This window comes from Wyeomyia smithii, chromosome 2 (assembly GCF_029784165.1).
Source record: "Wyeomyia smithii strain HCP4-BCI-WySm-NY-G18 chromosome 2, ASM2978416v1, whole genome shotgun sequence".
NCBI classification, from domain to species: Eukaryota; Metazoa; Arthropoda; class Insecta; order Diptera; family Culicidae; genus Wyeomyia; species Wyeomyia smithii.
Window position 1 is genome coordinate 66,649,170 of NC_073695.1, and position 22,117 is coordinate 66,671,286.

General features: G+C 38.9%; 2 protein-coding genes across 3 annotated transcripts; one reads left to right on the plus strand and one right to left on the minus strand.

Annotated features, from left to right (window-relative positions):
- The first annotated feature begins 6,603 nt into the window (after positions 1–6,603).
- On the plus strand, positions 6,604–20,091 carry LOC129725590 (juvenile hormone esterase-like). Its single transcript, XM_055681593.1, has 4 exons — positions 6,604–7,247; positions 7,306–7,433; positions 18,684–18,820; positions 18,884–20,091. The coding sequence occupies exons 1-4, from the start codon at positions 6,660–6,662 to the stop codon at positions 19,756–19,758; spliced, it is 1,728 nt and encodes a 575-aa protein (XP_055537568.1). The 5' UTR covers positions 6,604–6,659; the 3' UTR covers positions 19,759–20,091.
- Positions 20,073–21,913, minus strand: LOC129725591 (RCC1-like G exchanging factor-like protein). 2 transcript variants are annotated; one of them, XM_055681594.1, is made up of 4 exons: positions 21,634–21,911; positions 20,830–21,576; positions 20,600–20,764; positions 20,073–20,546 (listed from the first exon to the last, which is right to left on the minus strand). In XM_055681594.1, exons 1-4 carry the CDS (start codon positions 21,743–21,745, stop codon positions 20,209–20,211), a joined length of 1,362 nt encoding a protein of 453 aa, XP_055537569.1. In that variant the 5' UTR covers positions 21,746–21,911; the 3' UTR covers positions 20,073–20,208. The 2 variants fall into 2 exon arrangements, with proteins under 2 accessions (XP_055537569.1, XP_055537570.1); XM_055681595.1 differs by lacking the exon at positions 20,600–20,764 and having other exon boundaries at positions 21,634–21,913.
- Between the last annotated feature and the right edge of the window lie 204 nt (positions 21,914–22,117).

Consider the following 22,117-nt stretch of genomic DNA (forward strand, 5'->3'; position numbering starts at 1 on the left):
ACATTTATTGACCCCAACTGAGTGTATTCCCAAACCTATTCCAAGAAATACAATGATATAAGACAGGCTGTCGTATTCTACGTTAACTCTGCGGTCGTGTCTCATAAACAACCTCTTCAACTATTTCTTGTTTTTTTTCTACAATATTATTTGTTAACTGGCATTTTGCGTGTGTGGCTCACGCGTCCAACATGGACGACGATGGTGGCATGACCGAAAGCGGGGATTAAAACCCGCTCGTTCCACCGCCTAGGCCTCCCGGATACAAAGTTCCAAGGGTTAAAATTGGAACCCCGCAGGAATTTACCCATCGGCTGAAGGAGTATCCGGAGGGCAAAGCTGGTATTGGGGCTGTATTTTTCCGGCCGAAAGTTGAAGCATTGAACACAATGCAAATTTGTAGGGATCTGGCACGGTTTTCAGCCGTGACTGAAATAACGAAAGTACGCACGAATAAGCTGCGTGTTTTGGTGTCTGACTTCAAGCAAGCAAACGAGATTGCTGCTTGTGAGCTCCTCACGCGGGAGTACCACGTGTACATTCCAGCTTGCATAGTAGAGATTGACGGTGTGGTAGGCGAATCGAGTCTGACCGTCGAGGACCTGTTGAAGGCTGGAAAAGGCCTGTTCAAGGATTCTAGCCTTCAACCAGCCAAGATACTTGAATGTAAGCAATTACATTCAGTATCGTTCGACAAGGGTGTAAAAACTTACACCCCATCAGACTCTTTTCGCGTGACTTTCGCCGGGTCTGCTCTGCCGAGCTATGTGCTCGTGGACAAGGTGCGTCTGCCCGTGCGCTTGTTTGTACCGCGGGTAATGAATTGCCTCAAGTGCAAACAGTTGGGCCATACGGCCTCCCACTGTGGCAATAAAGCACGTTGTGGCAAGTGCGGAGAGCAACATGCGGATGACGCCTGTAATAAGGTCGCTGAAAAGTGCCTCTATTGTGGGCAAACTCCGCATGAGCTGTCTGCATGTTCCGCGTACAAACAGCGCCAAGACAAGACCAAGCGGTCTCTGAAAGAGCGCTCTAAGCGCACTTTCGCAGAAATGCTCAAAGAGGCCACTGCCACCAAATTGGTTTCCCCGAATCTCTTTGAGGTCTTGTCATCCGTTGAGTCTGATTCTGACGATTCAGTTGGGGAACCTTCTTTTGTTGAACCCGGGAAATCTAGGAAGAGGAAAAACCTTTCTTCTCCTAGGCTTCCTAGGAAAGGACAGAGAAGGTCTCCATCTAAAGTGACTGATACTAAGAAACTAAGAAGTGCTGTAGAAAATCCGAAGCAAACTCCTCCGGGATTGGCAAAATTGAATTCAAATAAGGAGTTTCCGGCACTTCCAGGAACATCAAAAAACCCAACTGTTCCTTCTTTTTCGTCCAAGATTCAGCCAGAATCTGGACTGCTGAAGTTTTCAGATATTGTGGACTGGATTTTTGAAAATTTTAACATAACTGATCCTCTTAAAAGTCTTCTGCTGACATTTATACCAACAGTAAAAACATTTTTGAAGCAGTTGACTGCTAAATGGCCCCTACTTGCAGCGATCGTATCCTTCGATGGCTAATTCATCGGCTAAGTTGAAAGATTCTATCTGTATTTTACAGTGGAATTTTAGAAGTATCATCCCCAAAATTGATTCATTCAGATCTTAACTTCCATGATTTTAGCATAATTCGCCGTGACGGAGACACCCCTTACGAAGGAGTACTTCTAGGGATTAAGAAGAGCTATTCTTTCTATCGTATTAACATTCCCTCGGTCCCAGGCGTCGAAGCTGTCGCATGTCAAATGACAATACAAGGTAAAGAGCTTTGTATTGCCTCAATATATATTCCTCCCAGAGCACAGGTAGGGCAACGGCTACTCTTTGATTTAATAGAACTTCTTCCCTCGCCACGTTTGATTTTGGGAGATTTTAACTCTCACGGCGTGGCTTGGGGTTCCCTTTCTAATGATAACCGTTCCTCTTTGATCTATAACCTCTGCGACGACTTCGACATGACAATATTAAACAACGGGGATATGACACGCGTTCCGAAACCTCCAGCGCGCCCCAGTGCATTAAATTTATCTTTATGTTCAACATCGCTACGGTTGGATTGCATATGGAAGGTAGTCCTTGATCCCCACGGTAGCGATCATTTGCCTATTCAAATTTCAATTGATAATGGTCCAACTCGCACGCGATCAGTTGATATTCCGTATGACCTCACACGGAATATCGATTGGAAATTATACGAGGAAATGATATCAGAAGCTGTCGAGACGATTCAACATCACCCACCACTTGAAGAATACAACCTCCTCGTGGGTTTGATTCTCGACGCCGAACGAAGAAATATCCCGGCGTGACGATCAAAGAACGGCCTCCCACTCCGTGGTGGGACAAAGAGTGCTCCGATGTCTACACGGAAAAATCCGACGCGTTTAAGGCCTTCTTTTGGGTAATAGGTAAACCCGACGACTTTAAGCGGTATTTGGAGCTTGAGACCAAGTTTGAAAGCTTGGTCCAAGCAAAGAAACGCGGATATTGGCGCCGGTTCGTAAACGAAACGTCGAGGGAGACATCGATGAGCACTCTTTGGAACACAGCCCGAAGAATGCGAAATCGTATAACGGTCAACGAAAGCGAGGAATCTTCAAGTCGGTGGATATTTGATTTTGCCAGGAAAGTATGTCCGGACTCTGTTCCTGCGCAAAACTTTGTTCGCGATACGTCTCCGGGCCACGACGCGATAGAATCACCTTTTACGATGGCAGAATTTTCAGTTGCCCTCCTGTCCTGTAACAATAACGCACCTGGGCTACATAGAATCAAATTCAACTTATTGAAGAATCTACCCGGCACTGCCAAGTGGCGCTTGTTGAACTTGTTCAATAAGTTCCTGGAGCAAAATATTGTACCACAGGGTTGGAGGCAAGTGAAGGTGATCGCCATCCAAAAACCGGGAAAACCAGCTTCTAATCACAACCCTTATAGGCCGATTGCAATGCTATCCTGTATCCGGAAATTGATGGAAAAATGATACTCCGTCGTTTAGACCATTGGGTCGAATCAAACGGTCTACTATCGGATACTCAATTTGGCTTCCGCCGTGCCAAAGGGACGAATGATTGTCTTGCGTTGCTTTCTACAGATATTCAGCTAGCCTATGCTCGCAAAGAACAAATGGCATCTGTGTTCTTGGACATTAAGGGGGCTTTTAATTCCGTTTCTATTGGCATTCTTTCGGGCAAACTTCACTGATAAGGATTTTCTCCAATTTTGAACAATTTTTTGCATAATTTGTTGTCCGAAAAGCATATGCATTTTACGCATGGCGATGGCCCCCTTCTTTACAATTTTTATGTGAATGACATTGACGCATGTCTGGCAAATTTATGCACGAGAAGACCGGAGAAGACTGAGACAGTAGTTTTTTCTAGGAAGCGTGAGCCTGCTCAGCTCCACTTACAGTTAATGGGTGAAACGATTTCTCAAGTTTTGGTATCTAAATATTTTGGTGTCTGGTTCGATTCGAAAGGCACCTGGGGATGTCACGTTCGGTATTTGATGAAAAAATGTCAACAGCAAGTAAATTTTCTCCGGACAATTACTGGATCATGGTGGGGCGCCCACCCAGGAGACCTCATAAGGCTTTACTAGACAACGATATTGTCGGTGCTTGAGTACGGGTGTTTCTGCTTCCGCTCCGCTGCAAACACCAATTTAATCAAGCTGGAACGATTGCAGTATCGTTGTTTGCGTATTGCCTTAGGTTGCATGCATTCAACCCATACGATGAGTTTGGAAGTTTCGGCGGGCGTTCTCCCATTAAAAGACCGCTTTTGGGATCTGACTACTCGTATTTTCATCAAATGTGAGGTTTTGAGCCCCTTGGTAATTGAAAATGTTGATAGGCTAGGTAAACTTAATTCTCAAACCCGTTTCATGACTGTGTATTTCAATCACATGTCTCAAAGTATAAATCCTTCCTCATACACCTCCAATCGTGTCAACTTATCAGATACTTCTGTTTCTACTGTGTTTTTCGATACATCCATGATGGAAGAAACTCGTGGAATCCCGGATCATTTACGCGTGCAGCAGATCCCTAAAATATTTTATAACAAATATAAAAACATCAACTGCGACAATGCGTTTTATACTGATGGATCACTCCTCAACGGGTCTGGCTTCGGTATCTTCAACAATAATTTAACCGCCTCCTACACGATAATCCTGCTTCTGTTTACGTCGCAGAATTGGCTGCAATTCAGTATACCTTAGGGATTATTGAAACAATGCCCACGGACCATTACTTCATCTTTACGGACAGTCTCAGTCTATTGAGGCTCTCCGATCGATGAAGGATGTAAGGCACTCTCCGTATTTCCTGGGGAAAATACGGGAACATCTGAGTGCTTTATCCGAAAAATCTTCTCAGATTACCTTAGTGTGGGTCCCTTCTCATTGTTCCATTCCGGGCAATGAGAAAGCGGACACTTTGGCTAAGGTGGGCGCAACAAACGGTGATATTTATAACAGACCAATTGCCAACAATGAATTAAGATTTTCACGTCAGAGTACACTTATCAACTGGCAGGCCTCGTGGGATAAGGGAGAACTGGGGACCAAACCACCAAACCTTGGTTTCGGGGGTTGGATGTAGGACGTGATTTCATTCGCATGATGTCTCGGATTATGTCCAACCACTACGGGCTAGATGCACATCTCTTGCGTATTGGGCTGGCGAGCAGTAATCATTGCGTTTGTGGATTGGGGTATCAAGACATTGAACACGTGGTTTGGGTGTGTGCTGAATTCTGCGGCGCCAGATCTCTATCTTTGGATACCCTCAGGGCCCGAGGAATACAGCCCTATGTGCCAGTTCGTGATATTCTCGCTAAGCGAATCTTGCCATACATGCTACATGTTTATAGCTACTTGAAGAGCATCAAGGTGCCAATCTAACAGCGAAACGAATCTCGGATAAAAAAAACATGTTAGTTTTAGTATTAGATTTAATTTCAGCTCGTAGTCGGCAGCGAGGGTAAAGAATTTGCCTTTAGCTTATAAGATATTTTAGACCATAAGGCATTAGATTTAATTGGATCCGTAAAACATTAATTTGTATTGTGCCGTGTCAGATAAATGTTGTGTGAAGAAAAAAAAAAGTGTTGCAATTATCGAACGGCAATGTAAACATGTTGCAGTTATCGAACGACGACTGTAGTAAGTTTGAATGAGAAACGCTGGGTCCGACCGCTAGGTGGATTAAGATTAATTTCGGTTTTCTTTCACTGCTCATCTCTCTTTGATTATTTCTAGTTCAATGAATATTTCCATTGAACTAGAACTAGTTCAATAAAAAGTTTCATTGTACTAGTTTCAGTTCGGAGGAAATTTCTATTGAACTAGTAGTTAGACAACCTCTATTATATGTCAAATCTATCCGTCATTATTGGTCGTGGAAAGCTGGATACGGATTACGGTCTTCAGAAGAGTTTTTCCCAGGAAAATTTCCTACAAATATCATGTATTGATATATATTTAGGAGCCAACTGGACATCTCTAGAGAATAAGTTTTGAAAAAGTAGATTTTTCCATATAAAATCTTATGAAAACTTAAAAAATCGGGCGCAAATATATAGTTCCATCGATCGATCTGAAGAGTTACACGGTTGTTATAGGACCCATAAGAAGCACGAAAAGTGCATGGGAGCTGGAATTTATTGTTTGTCCCACCCTAATGAACACGCAGCATAGGTACATTCTGTGAACATTTGGTTTAAATAGCTGCCTCCAAACTATACTAGGCAACACTGTGACAAGAATTGCGTTAATCTACCTCATCGATTGGCGATTGCCGATTAGTGACGCTACATTTTTCGGCTACCGGTAATCAATACTAATTTATCTATGATTGCAGTGATAGTCAGACCGAAACATCGAATACCTTAAGCCTATCTTTAATAGAATTTAAAAACAATAGCAGCTCTTGAGTCCAAGCTTTAAACTGCTCCGACAGAAGCCCACATTTTTGAAACCTTTTTGCTAGTTTAGTACTTTTGGTACCGCGCCCTATTTACAAAGTCGTTGCACTTCAAAGTGAAATTAAAGCATGACAGCCTCGAGAAACCGTTGCAACACAGTTGGTAAAACATTGAATTCGGGTCCAAATTTTCGATTAAACCTTCTCTATCAGAAGTTACACCGTACAATAGGTGAAGCATTTGTGAGGGGATACGAATTTAGTTCCACACTTCTGATACTGCTCAGCCGGACTGAGTTGTAGCGATGATAATACAGCTCTAGATTACAGCTATTGAGGTGTTGCACCCGTTGGGTACAGATGAAATAACATTGGTTAATTTTTTTTTATGAAAAAAATTAAATGTAAAGTGTGCACGGAAATGTTGCGATACTCATGATTGTTTAAAAATTGCGCCTAATTTTTTTTTTGGTAAAACCTAAACAAAAGGAAACAAGTGGGTTATTTCTGTGTGTGCTTGTAATGGAATGTTTTAGGTTGATAACATAAGCGTGCGCTGCGCGTCTACGCTCCACGTTAGGTCGATCTAAGATGTAATTGTAGCTAGTAATTGATTTATTAGCAACTGTAATTCAGTAGCGGTCGATTGGTTGCACCCGAAAGTTCGTTTTTCCGTTGATATGTTCAGCTCTTTTTTCATGCTTGTCCGAGCCGGAGCTGCGTTAGTGTGGCGCAGCATTGTGGACATCTACGTGCAATATTGGCCCGGCATTGAGCGTCCGATTGTTGTGGTACAGCAAGGCCAAGTTCAAGGTGTCGCTTCCAGACTACCAAATGGTTCAACATATTGCTACTTCAAAGGTATTCCGTATGCAAAACCGCCGATTGGGGAACTACGATTCTGTCCGCCGGTGGAGCTTGCGAAATTTTCGCAACCTTTGCTGAAATGTTTTGTCGATAAGAAAGACTTCGTTCAACCCCATCAAATTTTTGGATACCTTTGGATGGTTGGTAGAGAGGATGCCCTTTACCTAAATGTCTACACACCGAGCTTGCCAGAGAAAAATTGGAGTAAACCTTATCCGGTTATGGTTTTTATCCACGGCGGTGGCCTTGAGCACGGAACGGCTAGGAGTTTTGTTTACGATCCGAAGTACTTTATTCAGAAGGGCGTCATCGTGGTGACTTTATTTTACCGGCTCGGGCCGTTTGGATTTCTAAGTTTGCCATCCGTTGGAGTACAAGGAAACTTCGGTTTGAAGGATCAAGTAATGTTTCTACTGTTGGAATAACATAACATTTGAAATATTCGATTAACTACTGCAGCGTTTGGCGCTCAAATGGGTACGAGAAAACATCAAAGCGTTCGGCGGAGATCCGGAAAATGTGACGCTTTTCGGGGAAAGTGCTGGCAGCTGGTCAGCCTATTTGCACTATCTGTCGCCAAATTCAAGGTAAGTCGCTCGATGTCATTCAATCTTGAAATGTCAATTGAAAAAAAAAAACAATATTTTATACAATTGCTTCTGCATTGATGTAAGCATTTTTTGATCTTCAATTATCATCATTGCGTTTCGCATGAAGTATTAACGGAAAATCAACCTAATAAACAATTTTGTTGCATAATATCTTCAAAAGCTGGCATGCAGCGGATTCTGATTGAACAAAAGCTGAATAAGCGTAAACTCGACAATTGTTGTTAAGAGTTTCGTTAGAGTGTCATTCCTAAAAAGTTTAGTAAAACTGGAAGCTCTCTTTTTTGGAAAAAAAAACAAAAGTTGAAACTAGATTTGTTTAGATTTACAAAACCAGCTGTATCTCGGGATTGATTAAAGTACAAAAATTGTTTTTATATCCAAAACCAGATGATTTCTTGTTCTTTTCTGAAAAAAATATTGAATAATTTTTACAGTTTTGGCGAATTTTCGTCCTGTTTTTCGAGAATAAGTCTTTGACTCGCTGTTGGTCAATCTCAGCGGTATTTCTATTCTACCTTTTCATTATTACTTTACTTTTATTCAAAGATATCTTCAAGATGCAGCATCCCGAGTAATTAACTAAAATTTATGGTCCGTCGAATTTCGCTCGTTGCATCAAACTCGTGGCGTCAGAGGAATCGGTAGTGAGCGTGGAAGATATTGAAAGAAACCACCAAAACGGAACCTGTTGAAGTGTGGTATTTACCCTTAACCGTCATTCGAAATCCAAAGTAACCAGAGATAGTGCGGTTTTTTTGGGATGCTTCTGCTGCAATACAAGGAGAGTCCCTCAGCTCTAAACTGCCGAAGGGACCCGACATGTTTGCTCCATTGATGTCCGTTCTAGTTGGTTTTCGAGGGCAACCCGATCAGTCAAAAATATCAGGATTATAACAAAGCTTGATATTTTGTTACGAACTTTTTGTATCAGCTTGTGTTCTAAACTTGGTCTCGTTAATAGTTAAAAAATCAAAATTTCTATCAAAATTTCTTACTGATTATTACAAATTATAGCAAGTTTTGTAAGGTTTTTGGCAGAAAAAGATCAGAATTAGTTAGAATGTACAATATTTTGTTAATTGAATAATTGGGATAAATATGCTTTAAAAAAACACACTTTTGAACATTCAATTGTATGATAACAGAATTTGAATTAATTCCCTACTTTTTATCATTCTGGCATATCAAAAATATTACAGGCTTTGTTATTTCTATCAAGTTCAGACATATTTGTGTTACCTGTTTGTTATAATCGTTTGATCGGGAAAGAACAGCCTCTTGCGGAGATAAGTGTGAAATGTATCATCAGCTCAAGATGAGCCCTTCTTACGTTTTCTTTTCCGCAAACAAAAAAAAACCCTCAGGATCCTCCAAGCTTCTATGTCATGGACGTTGTCACCTTTTGGTCGACATGTGGTTTTGAACGATCTTATTCTTTTGTTTTGAGAGCACTGGCTTCCAGCTGGTCTCGAAGTAGCAGATTAGTAGAGTTGGCCACGAAAGCCGTGTATAATAAACAGAAATCAAGTTCCGATAGCAAAATGTACACGCAAAAGTTGGACGATGCGAAACCACAACAATATTGTGTTTTATTAGCACATCTCATGTACTATTTTGGAACCAGTACAACGGATGTGTGTTGTTCATAACGCATTTGCTCCAGCGAATGTACAATGTATTGGACGGCTCAAAACATTACACTTATGAAGTTAATACTAGTTGAATGTACCCGGCCTTGCTCGTGTAAAAACTTCTGCTTTTTCTATAATTTTCTTTATTTTCATATATTTTTTACCAACCTATATACCACACGGTGTTTATATACCACATTTTTCGTTTCTCCATAAGGAGCTAAAAAGGAATAAATTTGGAGGTACGCCAACCCTCGATCAAATCTACTCCACATTGTTTAATGGATTGTCCCTTTGTCTTATTTGTAGTAGAGAATGCAATTCTGACAGAAAGTTGAAGCCTCCTAAAATTGAACGGTAGATCTGAAGGCATAAGTGATTTGTACAAAAACTGTTTCACCTTCGCCTTTTCCTGTTAAGATAGTTGCTTTAATTATATTTTTGAACATTTTTCTAACATATAGCGTTCGACCAACGCACTTACGTTTATTTGGAGTAATAATGTTGACTAAAAACTGGAGAATTTTATTGTTACCTTCTTATACATACATACTAGTTATCAATATAACGATAATATATGCCTTAATTTTTGGTTAACAGGTAGGGGCCACAGAATTTTTTAACTTACAATGAACTCAAATCACACTGAAATTACATAATCAATAGTTTAAGCTCACCTGTGATAGTGAAAATCGGTGCTCGCTATGTCTTCTCGTTTTACTTTTCTGTGCCAACAATATGAAAATTATTCCCATGGTTTAACATCAGTCTTCATGAAATAATTAACAATTGGGAGATAAGGGGTCTATCTTCACGTTTTCCTCAAGTTTCAAATCACTACCAATGCAGAAAAACAGCCCTCACCATACCAAATTTCCGGCTTTGGGGAGTCAACTCTGATCTATAAACCTAATAGCAGGAAGTATTTGAATATTTTCTTCTGCTTTTCACAGCATTTTAGATACCAGAGGTCGCCATCTTGAATTTCGAAAATGCGTTGGACACCTGTTGTCATTTTTAGAACATAGTTCTCTGTTTATAAATATTTACATTACACTGTGCTACAAATGAGAAAAAAATGCAAGAACTTCTGAAGTGACCTAGTGTTACAACCAACACTAGGTCACTTCAGAAGTTCTTGCATGTCTTGTTGAGTGTAACATTCGCTCATACTAGAAATTTTCCAAACACCCCCAAAATCTGAAGTTAGGGTCAAAATACGGTTTTTTGGACCTCAGCGCATATAATATTTTTTAACATAGTCATTTATAAACCAATTTTCAATATTTAAGTAGTTTTAGAAAGAAAACAAATGAAGCTTTCAAAATATATACAGGTTTGTTCTAATATCAATAAAACATGTTAAGTTATTTGAGTTTATATCTAATTTTTAAAATTTTTCACGCAATTTTTCAATTTAATTTTGAATTTGCCGTCTATTTTTGTAAGAAACATATCACAAATATACTTTAATTTTGAAAGTATATTAAATTCCGAATCAATTGAAAGTAGTTTTGTGGAAATCGGTTGATATTTGGCTATGTTATATCTTTTTTAAGAAAACCGGAATTTTTGGCTTCTGTCGCACAATTATTTCACGGTGCTACAAGTGATGAAAAAATGCAAGAACTTTTGGTGTGACTTAGTGTGGGTTGTAGCTTTAGTCTAGTGTTACTTGCGCGTTTGCTTGAAGTTTTTCAAATACCCCAAAAATTATAAGTTATGTTCAAATCTTTGTTTTTTACCTTAGTTCACATTTTTATGTTTTATACGGTTGGTTTTCAACCAATTTTTATATTTTGGCTGTTTTGGAAAGGCGAAAAATAGAACTTTTGAAACATATAAATATGTCTAAAGAGTTTACCTATATGTGATGAATAGTTTTGAATAAATTCGAGCCTTCCTCTCTATTTCAGCAAGATTTAAAAATTGGCGCCGGAATTGATTATTTGGATCCTGGACGTCATCTCGATACCGAAAATATATATATATATTACAGAGCATATATTCGTTTTTCGCAAAATTCTGAAACCGGAGTCGCCATCATGAATTTAAAAAAATTGTTGAACTTTTACTCCTGAGCAATTCCACAAAAAAACGGTCAACCAGTTTATTCGAACATTTTCGATTTGGCTGAAACTTCGCGTAGACGTTTCTATAGGCAAAAGATGCCATTTTGTGCTATTTGTTTAATTTTTTGGAATACGACTCATTTTTGAGAAGCTATTGAAGAATGCTATTTTGGGAAGGTATTGATGATTACAAATATTTTTAGGGCCAAAACGGTTAGTTTGATCGGTGTGACATCTTCGGCAAAATTGTAGATAAAAAAGATTACCTAAACAATGCAACAGGTCCGATTATGGAGAAATCAGGGCAAAAAAGTTATGATTTTTTGAAAAAGAAAAGAAATAAAATTTTTTTTCAAGGGGAATATTTTTTTGGAAGGACAAAATTGTTATCTACAACTTTGCCAAAGACACTATGCCAATCATTCAAATCGTTTTAGCTGTGGAAATATTTTTAATTTCCAATGGAGCTCACTATGGGAATTAAAAATATTTTTACAGTTTGTTTTATTGACATAGTCTATTTGGTAAAGTTGCTGATAATAGTTTTGTCTTTCCATAAAGAAATGTACCCTTTGAAAAAAATTATATGATTCGAAAAGTTATAACTTTTTTTTCCTAATTTCTCAATAATCGGACCGATTGCATTGTTTAGGTAATGTTTTGTAGTTTTTATATAAAAAAAGATGTTTAAAAAATAAGCTTTTTAAGATAATTATTTTAAATTTTTCTTTAAACTTTTTTTGAGCAAAAAATATTTTTTTAGAGTCTATATTTTTTCCGAAAGACAAAATTATTATCTGAAATTTTGCCGAGGACGTCACAATGATCAAACAAAGCGTTTTGGCCCTAAAATGTTTGTAATCATCAATACCTTCTCAAAATAGCATTTTTCAATAGCTTCTCAAAAATGAGTCGTGTTCCAAACAATTAAACCAATTGATACTGACAAACTGCCAAATTGAAAATGACAATTTAAAAAAATATTTAAACTGGGACATTTTTTTGTGGAACTGCTCTCCTGGTTATTCTCCGCAAAAAGGAGAGGATCATGTGAAGACAAATTCTTATCGTATCTTTGAGTATCTCTTACACTCTTGATATTACATCAAACAGATTCCAAATAAGTTAATTTAACTTCGACATTAACCTATTTTTGTATTGTAGGGGAATTGGGGCAAAATCGACAATCGACGACCAATCGATTTCTGAGACTCAATATGAGATATAATTTGACTACCACTTTTAGATATTAGCGCATTGCCAATAATGCCCTACATACTCGATATTATTTTGCATTATGAAACATACTAAAATCATGCCAAAACCGGTTTCGTAGAATTACCGTTTTGAGCTCAGTTTTTGTCCAATTTAAATTCTGTTTTTTTTTTGAAAGATAGGTGAGAGAATGCTAATATGTGGACAAACTCTTAGAATTTTGATATTTGGTCTTAAAACAAAATGGTGACGAAAAAACATCGAAAATTTCCGATTTCCGAAAACCTTGCACGTATGCGGATGGTATTGTACGATTTTAATGAAAAAGCACTCTCGCTATACCAGTACCGAAGAGAACAAAGAATTCTCTCGACGTAACAGCGGCGAGAGGTCGCACAGTTCTTTTGCTTTATGGTTTTGTATGAGGACGAGAGAGACCGAAATAATTCTTCACCACGAGCAGGTATGAATGGTATAAGTGTAATAAAATTTTGAGTGCAAAATGCGTGCTCTCCACCGCTAGATGTCGATACTTAAAAAAAGAGATTTTGTCTCGTTTTTGGTTCTTTAGTTAAACAGATGTGGTACTACCGAGAATAAAGTAGAAAAACAAGTAGTATTCGCAGCAAAAAATACTTTCGCTATGAAATGCTAGGCATTTGCCGCACTCCATCAAAGCTAACACGTCATAATTAAGAGAGTATGTGTAAACGTGTATCGACACACTTCCCTGCGTCTCTATATTATAAACATAGACTCTGGCGTGCACTGTCCACCATTACCGCTCGTGGAAAGCTGGATTGGGAAGTGACCTGCTCCGTGTTATAGTGCTTTTTTTCTTCTCCTTTAGACTTAGTAACCTACTTCATTCCTTATCGACTTTATCATATCCTCCTGCAAGCTATCACTCTAACAGCGTATATCGTGCTATAGTTCATGAGATTATCGCAGCTCTAAAGACCAGCGATTATTTAGTCTGGAGGGAAGTTTTGTGTGGAAGATAATCTGAGAATTAACTCATACTTAAAGTCCTTTTGCCAACGAACGGCTTGGTTCTACTAAGATTCAAACCTATCACCACCTTCTTGTCAAAGCGGAATCTGTAACCTTGCGGCTACAAAGCTCTACAATGTCGACTCTGGTTTTATTCATATGCATTCAGTTCCACATTACTGGCACCAGTGTCATTAAATTCTGTTGCAACAAGGCTCGCTATTGGTTGTTTCGGTTGCAAACGGTGATTAGGTATGCACGAGCCTTCAAACCAATCAGGTTTATCTGCAGCTGGATGACATGTGCGTAGCGACCCAGCCCATATGCAAATCGTACACAAGCCGTACAGCAGTTTAATGCAACACGTAGGTAGTAATTATTGAGTAACAGGTTCAAATAGTTTAACACATCATCAAGCTCGATGCCACACAATCCGCTTTGAAAAATAATTTACATTCGTTCACACGTGATGGAAAAAAACGGATACCTAGTTTACCACAACATCACGCGCTATAATAACTGTGGCCAGTATTATTAAAAAAAAAACCTCTCGAATGACTTTACAATCATCTCTTGAATATTAAAGTATAATAATAATAAAGTAATAATCTGCTGTTCAAAGTGACGCACATAACCTACATCGAATCAGAATAAGAGAAAAACTTGAAAGTTTTTCATTCCAATGGCAATTTGATTATCTGTTAATTATAGTAGCCGCATAGTTTGGCAAAATCGTTTTATTCATTAGAGCAAATACTGGAATAGATGAACTGTGCATATTTCCTCTAACAATTATAATAATTAGTGCATGCTAATTAACCGCACCCTATTAGATAAATATTCCGCTCAGTTTTTAAATAAGGTATCGGATCTATTATCGTCAGATTTGTTCAATTATCGTCCGGGGGGGAAGGGGGGTTAATGAAGTCATAGAGAACTAATCTTTTGCAGGAAGGTGAGTTTAAGGAATATCTGATCGCGTCGCTTACCGTGGCGAATCCTGATTTTATTTTGCCCCATCATATTAACACAATACAAGGGGTTGATATTTTGGATTGCAGATTCATTAAAGAATTGTGTGAAGGAGGCGAAGTGTATCTTCTTCACCAAATAAAACCAGTTCAAAACCCCCAAAACGAATTATTTCGTATCTGCGCTTCTGATTATCGGTATCAAACTTTTACGACCCGACTGATTTACATTTGCCAATTTTTTTTTACATGTTGATTACCGTTTCGAGCCCTGACGATGGGCCCACAAAAGAACTGAAACGTCGGTGATGAGCATATTCCTGTAGGAGACTGAACCACTGCGACCATTGGTAGTAGATCTATTGTGGTCAGTGCTGATAAAAGTCATTTTCCCCAGCAAAATTCTTCGAAAATTACAACCAATCATTTTCAATTTTCATTTCCAATGATCGCAGCACTCTTTCAGATACACTAGATTTTCGTCCTACGAACGTGCTGTTATACTCAGATGAAATAGATCACGCGCATCGTTCACGGTTACGGAATAAAATTTGACGACAAATCCAACCAAATGATCCTCACTTCAAAGCGAAAAAGAAAAACAAACAGTCCACTCAACCAAAATAAACCTCACCGAAACACTTTTTCACTGACACTGACCGATGCCTTGACAATCTTCGTTAACTATTAAACTGATTTTGTTGTCTTGCTTTCATCGCATGAAATATAATGAGGTGTTTTGACAGTTCACTTCCATGCAAAAAGCGGGAAGGGAGAACTCTGAAAGGATTGTAAAAAAATAACGTTTATGGATGCTTTTTTTCACTTTCACTCAAGAGTGTCCAGGGGGGATCTTTCTGTCAAACATCGTGTAACCAACATATTCGGCAACATGGTGTTTGTTTTGGTTTTTGTTCTTTTTGGTTATGAAATTGATCGATGTGAAATATTATAGAATTGGAACGTTTTTTTTATCAAAACTCGAGAAACCGCGGAAAACTTTTATGAATGTGTTGTGTAGTGATTTTTTCCTCATTATCGTTCATAGTTACAAACGTCACGGACCAACAAACGTCATGGACCAGAGCTGATCTGCGATAACGCACACATATATGAAATTTGACAGCAGTGAATCCCCTCTGAGAGTGTCAACAAATATCAACCCTGATTGTGGTATTGATTTTTGTGGTGATGAGCAGATAGAAAGCAATGCAATTAGCAATGGGCGATCTTCGAAAAAAAATCGATTCTCCTGCATCGATTAATCAAAATTAATAAAATCGACTCATAAAAAAATCGAGCTCGAAAAATCGATTTAACAAAAAATCGATTTTTGTTTGGTATAAGCTTTTTACGACCTTTTTTGGCTATATTTATGGAGATTTTGTTTTGTTCTGGTTTATCAATCATGTTCTCTGGTTTATCAATCATGTTCAACGAGTTTTCGTTCACAACATCTACTAACGATACGGCTTTTTTAGTTTATTGCCATCTTCTTTTACCGCGTGTACTCTTTTGGCGGTTTTTTTCTACTAAGAGTTTTCGTTGTCGCTCATCCCATAGACCATTTCACGAGACGTTTGTGAACTTGATTCATGAACGAAATTTTGACAGAAAGTTTGGAACCGCTGTCATAATGCACGTGAAAGCATCATCAACATCAGCAGGATCCGTGACACCTATCAGTTCGTGAAATGGTCTATTGTTTAGGATGCACTAAGAGCAATCCAAACCTGTGTAATTGGGTTGTTTATCTAGTTCAAATCGTGATTTAAAAAGCGAAGGACAATGATAGAATTTTTTTATTTAAATCACGTTTTACTTAGAAAATTCAGATCTTTCAGATGATAGAAAAAAACTGATATAGCAGAACAACCCAATTCATAAAAAAATCGGAACATCCGCAGCACAAACTCAAATAAACAAAATGGCGAGCGCAACACCATGCTGAACAGAATGCAGCACGGCATATACACGAACATTTAATTCAACTTTTGCAATATTTGAGTTAACGAGTACCCCGCTAATCATAGTCAAAAAATAGGTTCAGGTAGCAGATGTGAAATAATGTTGGCTAATATCCAAAACGGTAAATTCAATATCCAATGCAATGCAAAGTTTCAGCTCAATCGGAATTCAGGAATATTTGGTCTAAATTTCACTTTATCGACCTCTGAAGAAAAGCACAGTTTGTAATAGTTTTTTTTTTTGTGCCAAATGTCTTATGCCTTTTTCACGCTATAGCAGATATCACGTGATATCGCGTATCTTGAAACAAACATACATCTAGTTTTCACGGAAAGTTTGGAGTATGGGATTTGAAATCAAGATGAGCAATATTACATCATGTGAACGGGTTATTAGGAATGTGTAAAACGTCGAAGTCGGGTGTTATCCGAAAAATCGAAATTTTGCTAACTGTTCGTGAGGGCTAAACATTGAACACTACTTCTAAATTAAACTGTCAAAGTCCATTGCCACCCCAATATACACCAATCAGTTAGTAATGATTGTATACAATACATATATGTCAAACTTTCGAGGCGGTCTTGTGGTCGACAATTTATATTCAGTTCGGGGTGCAAACTTGTCTCGTCGTTCTTTTCATCCTTGCTAGGGATGGGCGAACGGCTCACGAGCCGTTCATATGAACCGGTTCTTAGAAAAGAGCGAAAGAACGAACGGCTCACGAAAAAGAACCACGGTTCTTTGGGCGCAGCAGAACTGTTTGGTTCGCGCGAACCCGAAGTTTACCGAGACAACACGAACTGTCAACGCTCGTGAATCATTGTGAACCATGAGTCAGTTCAGAACCGCTCTTGCAAAAGAGCCGTTTCACCCACCCCTAATCCTTGATATATTTCACAACGCATGCGTATTAGCCAAATTTCATACGGGTTTGTCTATTGATGTCGCGTTTACAAAGGCAAAAAAATGGTTACTGCGTTAAAAATACTGGAGGTACTTAATTTGGCTGCGGATTGTTCCTTTTCAACTCGACGACAAGGTTATCCAGCTTCCCTGACCTACAGGAAATGTCAAAATGGGCAGCTTGCCATTACCGTTCGTGGAAAGCTGGATATTCTGGAAACTTGTGGGGGTTGTGAATTTTAGTCCATTTTTAAACTATGGTCATCCCGGTAAAAAAATTACACATTTTTCAGATCAGTGTCCGAGTTCCGAGCACACACTTCTTTGGAGAGAAGAAAAAAATTTTGTATACTAACAATAAAGAAATTTTCTACTCTTCAAAAAACAGTGTTCTCGGAATTCGGCCGCAGATTACGTTAGCAACAATAAATGCAATCACTATTGTCTTGAATCCGTTTTGCACACATTTATTTTTCAGGCGAAAAAAAAAACGATCTTGCCATCCAAAGGATCGATTCAGTAGAAGATCGCGCGCAAAGAAATCGATTCAAAAAATCGATAAATCGGCCTAAAAAGATCGATTTTGCAAAAATCGGATCGATCTTGCCCATTTCTAAATGCAATTCATTAGACTGCAAGCCGAAGTACAGTGATCACTCGTTTTTATCCCCCTCCTGATGCAGTTTCGGGTGTTAAAATAGGGAAAGTGATAAAATCGGGAACCTTTTCATTAGTTTTTTGTTATTGAAGATGTTAAAACAATAACTTAATACGTAAAATCAGTGGACTGAATGAGGGTCCGTCCACATTCCACGTTGGTAACTTATGGGGGGTAGGGGTATGCAAATGTCCACGCTTGACCACGCATGGGAGAGGAAAGGGAAAATGGAAATCTGTCAAAAAAAAACCTACAATGGTCTATGATGAAAATTCTACAGATATTCCGGTTTTTAGAGTCGTTGTCAGCTATATTTGAGATCAATTTCAAATCATTCTATGTTTGGCTTCCTCGTTTTTTTTCGGAATATTTTATCAGACATGTTGAGCATGTGTTGAGAACCCTTCAAGAATTTCGAGTAAATAGGATAAACTTTTAAAACTAATGACAAAACTGAATTTGGATTCAGTCTTTTCATTAGGCTTATTCATCTATTGAATCATCAATGACTACATTGGGAGGCAACTTTTGCTTTGGCCTTTTTTATTTAGAAGAGTTCTTAAACCATTATGCTGAATTTGAATTATTTTCGGCCTTTTCCTTTAGAATTACCTGCTTTATTAATTTGAACCAAATTTAAGATCACTTCCATTTTTGGTTTCAACTGTTTTTTATAAGCAAATAATTTCTTTCTGTTTTACTAGACCGATGAAAATTAGCGTGCGTTTAAATCACTTTGGGCGAGGGCAATCCCTCCAAATAGGGACCGCATATTCTTGTGAATAAAATGTTAATGACACTTTAATCCTTTTTAGGAAATATTTTCATCGAGTCATTTGTCAAAGCGGAGAGGCATGTACCGATTCGATTCTCCAAATTGATCCAGCTGGTAAAGCTCGTGCATTGGCAAAGTTACTAGGTTACAAAGGAAACTCCGATCTAGAAGTTCTAGGTAAGAAGCATTATATATGATATATTCAACAAAATAGGTTAACAATCGTGTTATGTTTTTCAGAAACGTTACGCAAGGCCCCAGCTCGGCAGTTGGCCAAGCTCCAAAACGTTGTAATTAGTGAGCAAGAAAAAACCTTACCATTGCGATTTACATTTCGTCCAGTTATTGAAAAGGAAATTAACGAGGACGCTTTTCTGATACAAGCACCGGAGAAGACGTTAAAAGCATTCGATACCATACGAATGCCTCTGATTCAAGGTTATACCGATGGTGAGGGAATTCTTAGCCTTACACGGAATAAACATCGCTTGAAGCAGTACGATTTGAATCCAGAATGGCTTATACCACAGTTTATGGGCAGTCCAGAGGGGCTCAATCGAACCACTGTTGGTACCCAGATTAAGCAATTTTATTGTAAGACTAAAAACATCGGATGGAATACATTGAACGAAACAAGAGATTTATTCTCGGACATTACATTCATCATTGCAGCGAATTTAAGCTCAGAATGGCTAGCCAAATATCAACCAAACGCTCTCCAATACCACTATCTATTTTCTTTCGATGGGCGTTTCAGCGTAATGAAAAAAATTAGCAAATTTAATCATATTGAAGGAGCAGCCCATGGGGATGATCTTATGTATATGTTCAGTCCTTCCTTCCTGCCCGATCTTCCGGAAGAAAGCGATGAGGTGCAAGTTCGCAACACACTGGTGAAATTGTGGACGAATTTTGCCAAGTACAACAATCCTACTCCGGATGCTGGTGGACTGAGTTTCAAGTGGACACCGGTGACAAAAATAGACCTGGAAGCAACTGCGTTCAATTTGAACTGCTTGGAAATTAACGTCAAACCAAAGATGATACGTAACCCTTATGCAGATAGAAAGGAATTCTGGAGGAGTCTGATGCGAAAGTTCACTAACTTGATATGATCCAACATACGTTAACGTACTGTGTGGATCGAACCAAATTAACCCTTTATAATGCAGTGGCAACTATATTGCCACCAACGAAAAACAAAATTTTTTTGTTGCTCCAAGAATTTTCTTTATAAATTTTGCTTAAAGAAGGTCTTCTGGGGGTCTCTTGCAACACTCCAAGTTTCCTAAAACTGCTAGAAGTGTGCAATGTTAATTTGGGGATAATTTTAACAATTAATTTACGTTTTACTGAACTTGTGTCGGCTCCAAGCGCAGTTTTCATGGCCTTATAAAAGGTTAACAGTGAATAAATAAATAAAATTTTCTGCGTTTTCTGATGTTAAATCTGTCTGATTGATTTATTTTTTTATTATTTAAATAGCACCTAAAAAGCACTAATTCACGTAACTTTACCAACTCCTGCATTTAGTTATGAGCAATGCCACGCTTCAAGAGAAGCTTTTAAACGAACGCTTTACACAATGCCAGCGTGTGATCTACTCCGCAGCTGATCTTTAGCACCCGGGCATTAACAGCTACTTTGAGTGGGAAAAATTGATCCTTTTTATTGCCAAAACCCAAGCAACCGTGCCGATTGTGACCCCACATATACAGATCGTCCTGATCGTTGATAGCTCCACTGTGCGTTACGCCGGCGTAAATGGATCGTATCCGGCAGGATGGATTGAAATCGTTTCGACCGAACAGGGTTGGGGGTATCCGACAAGGTCGTGATTTATGAATCACTTCCGGACCAAAACCGAGAATTCCATAGCCCCATACAAATACGTCGCCTTGATCTGCAAACAGAGAAAGTTTTGGTGTTGAAAGTTATAGTTACCTAAGCACTGACCATTGAGGACCAAACAATAGGAGCCTCCGGCCGCAATGTCTACGATTTTGCCACAATCTTTCAAAAAACCAATATTTCGTGGAGAGGTAATTTGCGGGTTTTCTTCCCCGTCAACGTTTAATTGTCCATACTCGGTGTTGCCCCAACCGAACACTTCACCGTTTTCTGTTTAAAATGTCTAGTTTTTTTACTAAATTAAAAGAAATACATTATAGTGGCAGTATAAGTACCATTCAAAGCTAAAACAGTATCGGCCGTGCCGGTTACTTTAACTATTTGTTCTCCCTTCACATCGCCTTCGACCGGCGCGGGAATGCTAATGAGTCCAAACTTTTCCTGTCCGGTTTGGCCATCGTCACTCCAACCGCAGGAGTATAATTTTCCAGATTCAGTCAGAAAGAAGCTATGGTCTTGACCACAGTCAACGTCCTTCACTCGTTCATTGTTTAGCTGATCAATTCTGTTTATCAAAGGCGCATGAAAATAGTCCTCGTTCTTAATTATGCTCCTCCCACACTGACCGTATGCATTGTTGCCTAGTGCGTAAACTGATCCATTTTGCGCTAACGCCAGAGTGTGGGCCCTTCCAGCGGCGACCTTCACGATTTTTACGCCCTTGTTGTTACCCGCGACAGCACTGAGGTTGATGGGGGCTGGGTAGATCAACAATTCAAACGGTTTTCTATGTTTACCACCCAATTTATGGTAACCGATCTGCGAGTCAGTGTTTATTCCCGTTCCCCACAGACTTTGTCCCCCCTGACAGGAGGCGGCAAACGCGGAAAAGCCGTAACCGGCTGCGACATCGAGAATATCACGATTCTCAGCAAAATTCAGCCGACTCGGATGTTGAACATAGTCGGCGTACGCTTTTGCCTGCTTCTTCACAGAAGTCTGCACTCCCAGCGCACCGGTAGCTGCCATCCCCCATACGTATACACGGCTATCACCCGGTTTAGCAATCGGGTACTGGTGAGCTGAAGGGGTAAAAGAAAGCGGTTATACAAGGGTACAGTGTTTACAAACTTACTAACTTGGGATTTTGCTGAGGTCTTGTCGCAAAACGCTGCGCTTTGCTGCAGATGTGTAGCATCTAACACATTTATGCTGACAAAACAATTGTCTCATACTGTTTGGAGAGAACATTATCAACACGAGAATAATCAGAATATCAGAGGTAAATCATTTTTAAAAAGGTTCGGTAAAACTGATGTAATTCTTTAAACTATTAGTTCCGTTTTGGCTCAATCACTCAAATCGCTGAAACCGCACGCACGCAATCGTCAAATCAAGACATAAACCGATTTTGACATTTCTCGCATGATTACACGCTTGCATGTAAAACACAGAAATGAGTAGAAATTGTACAATATTCAGAAAATATTGTTCAACTACACTGGAAATAATTCATTATTTACACTAGTAAATTAATAATTACTAGAGCAGCATGTGAAAAGGGCCTAACTCGAAAATGTAAACAAACTTTTTTTATGTATTTTGTTTGTAAACTCATGTAGC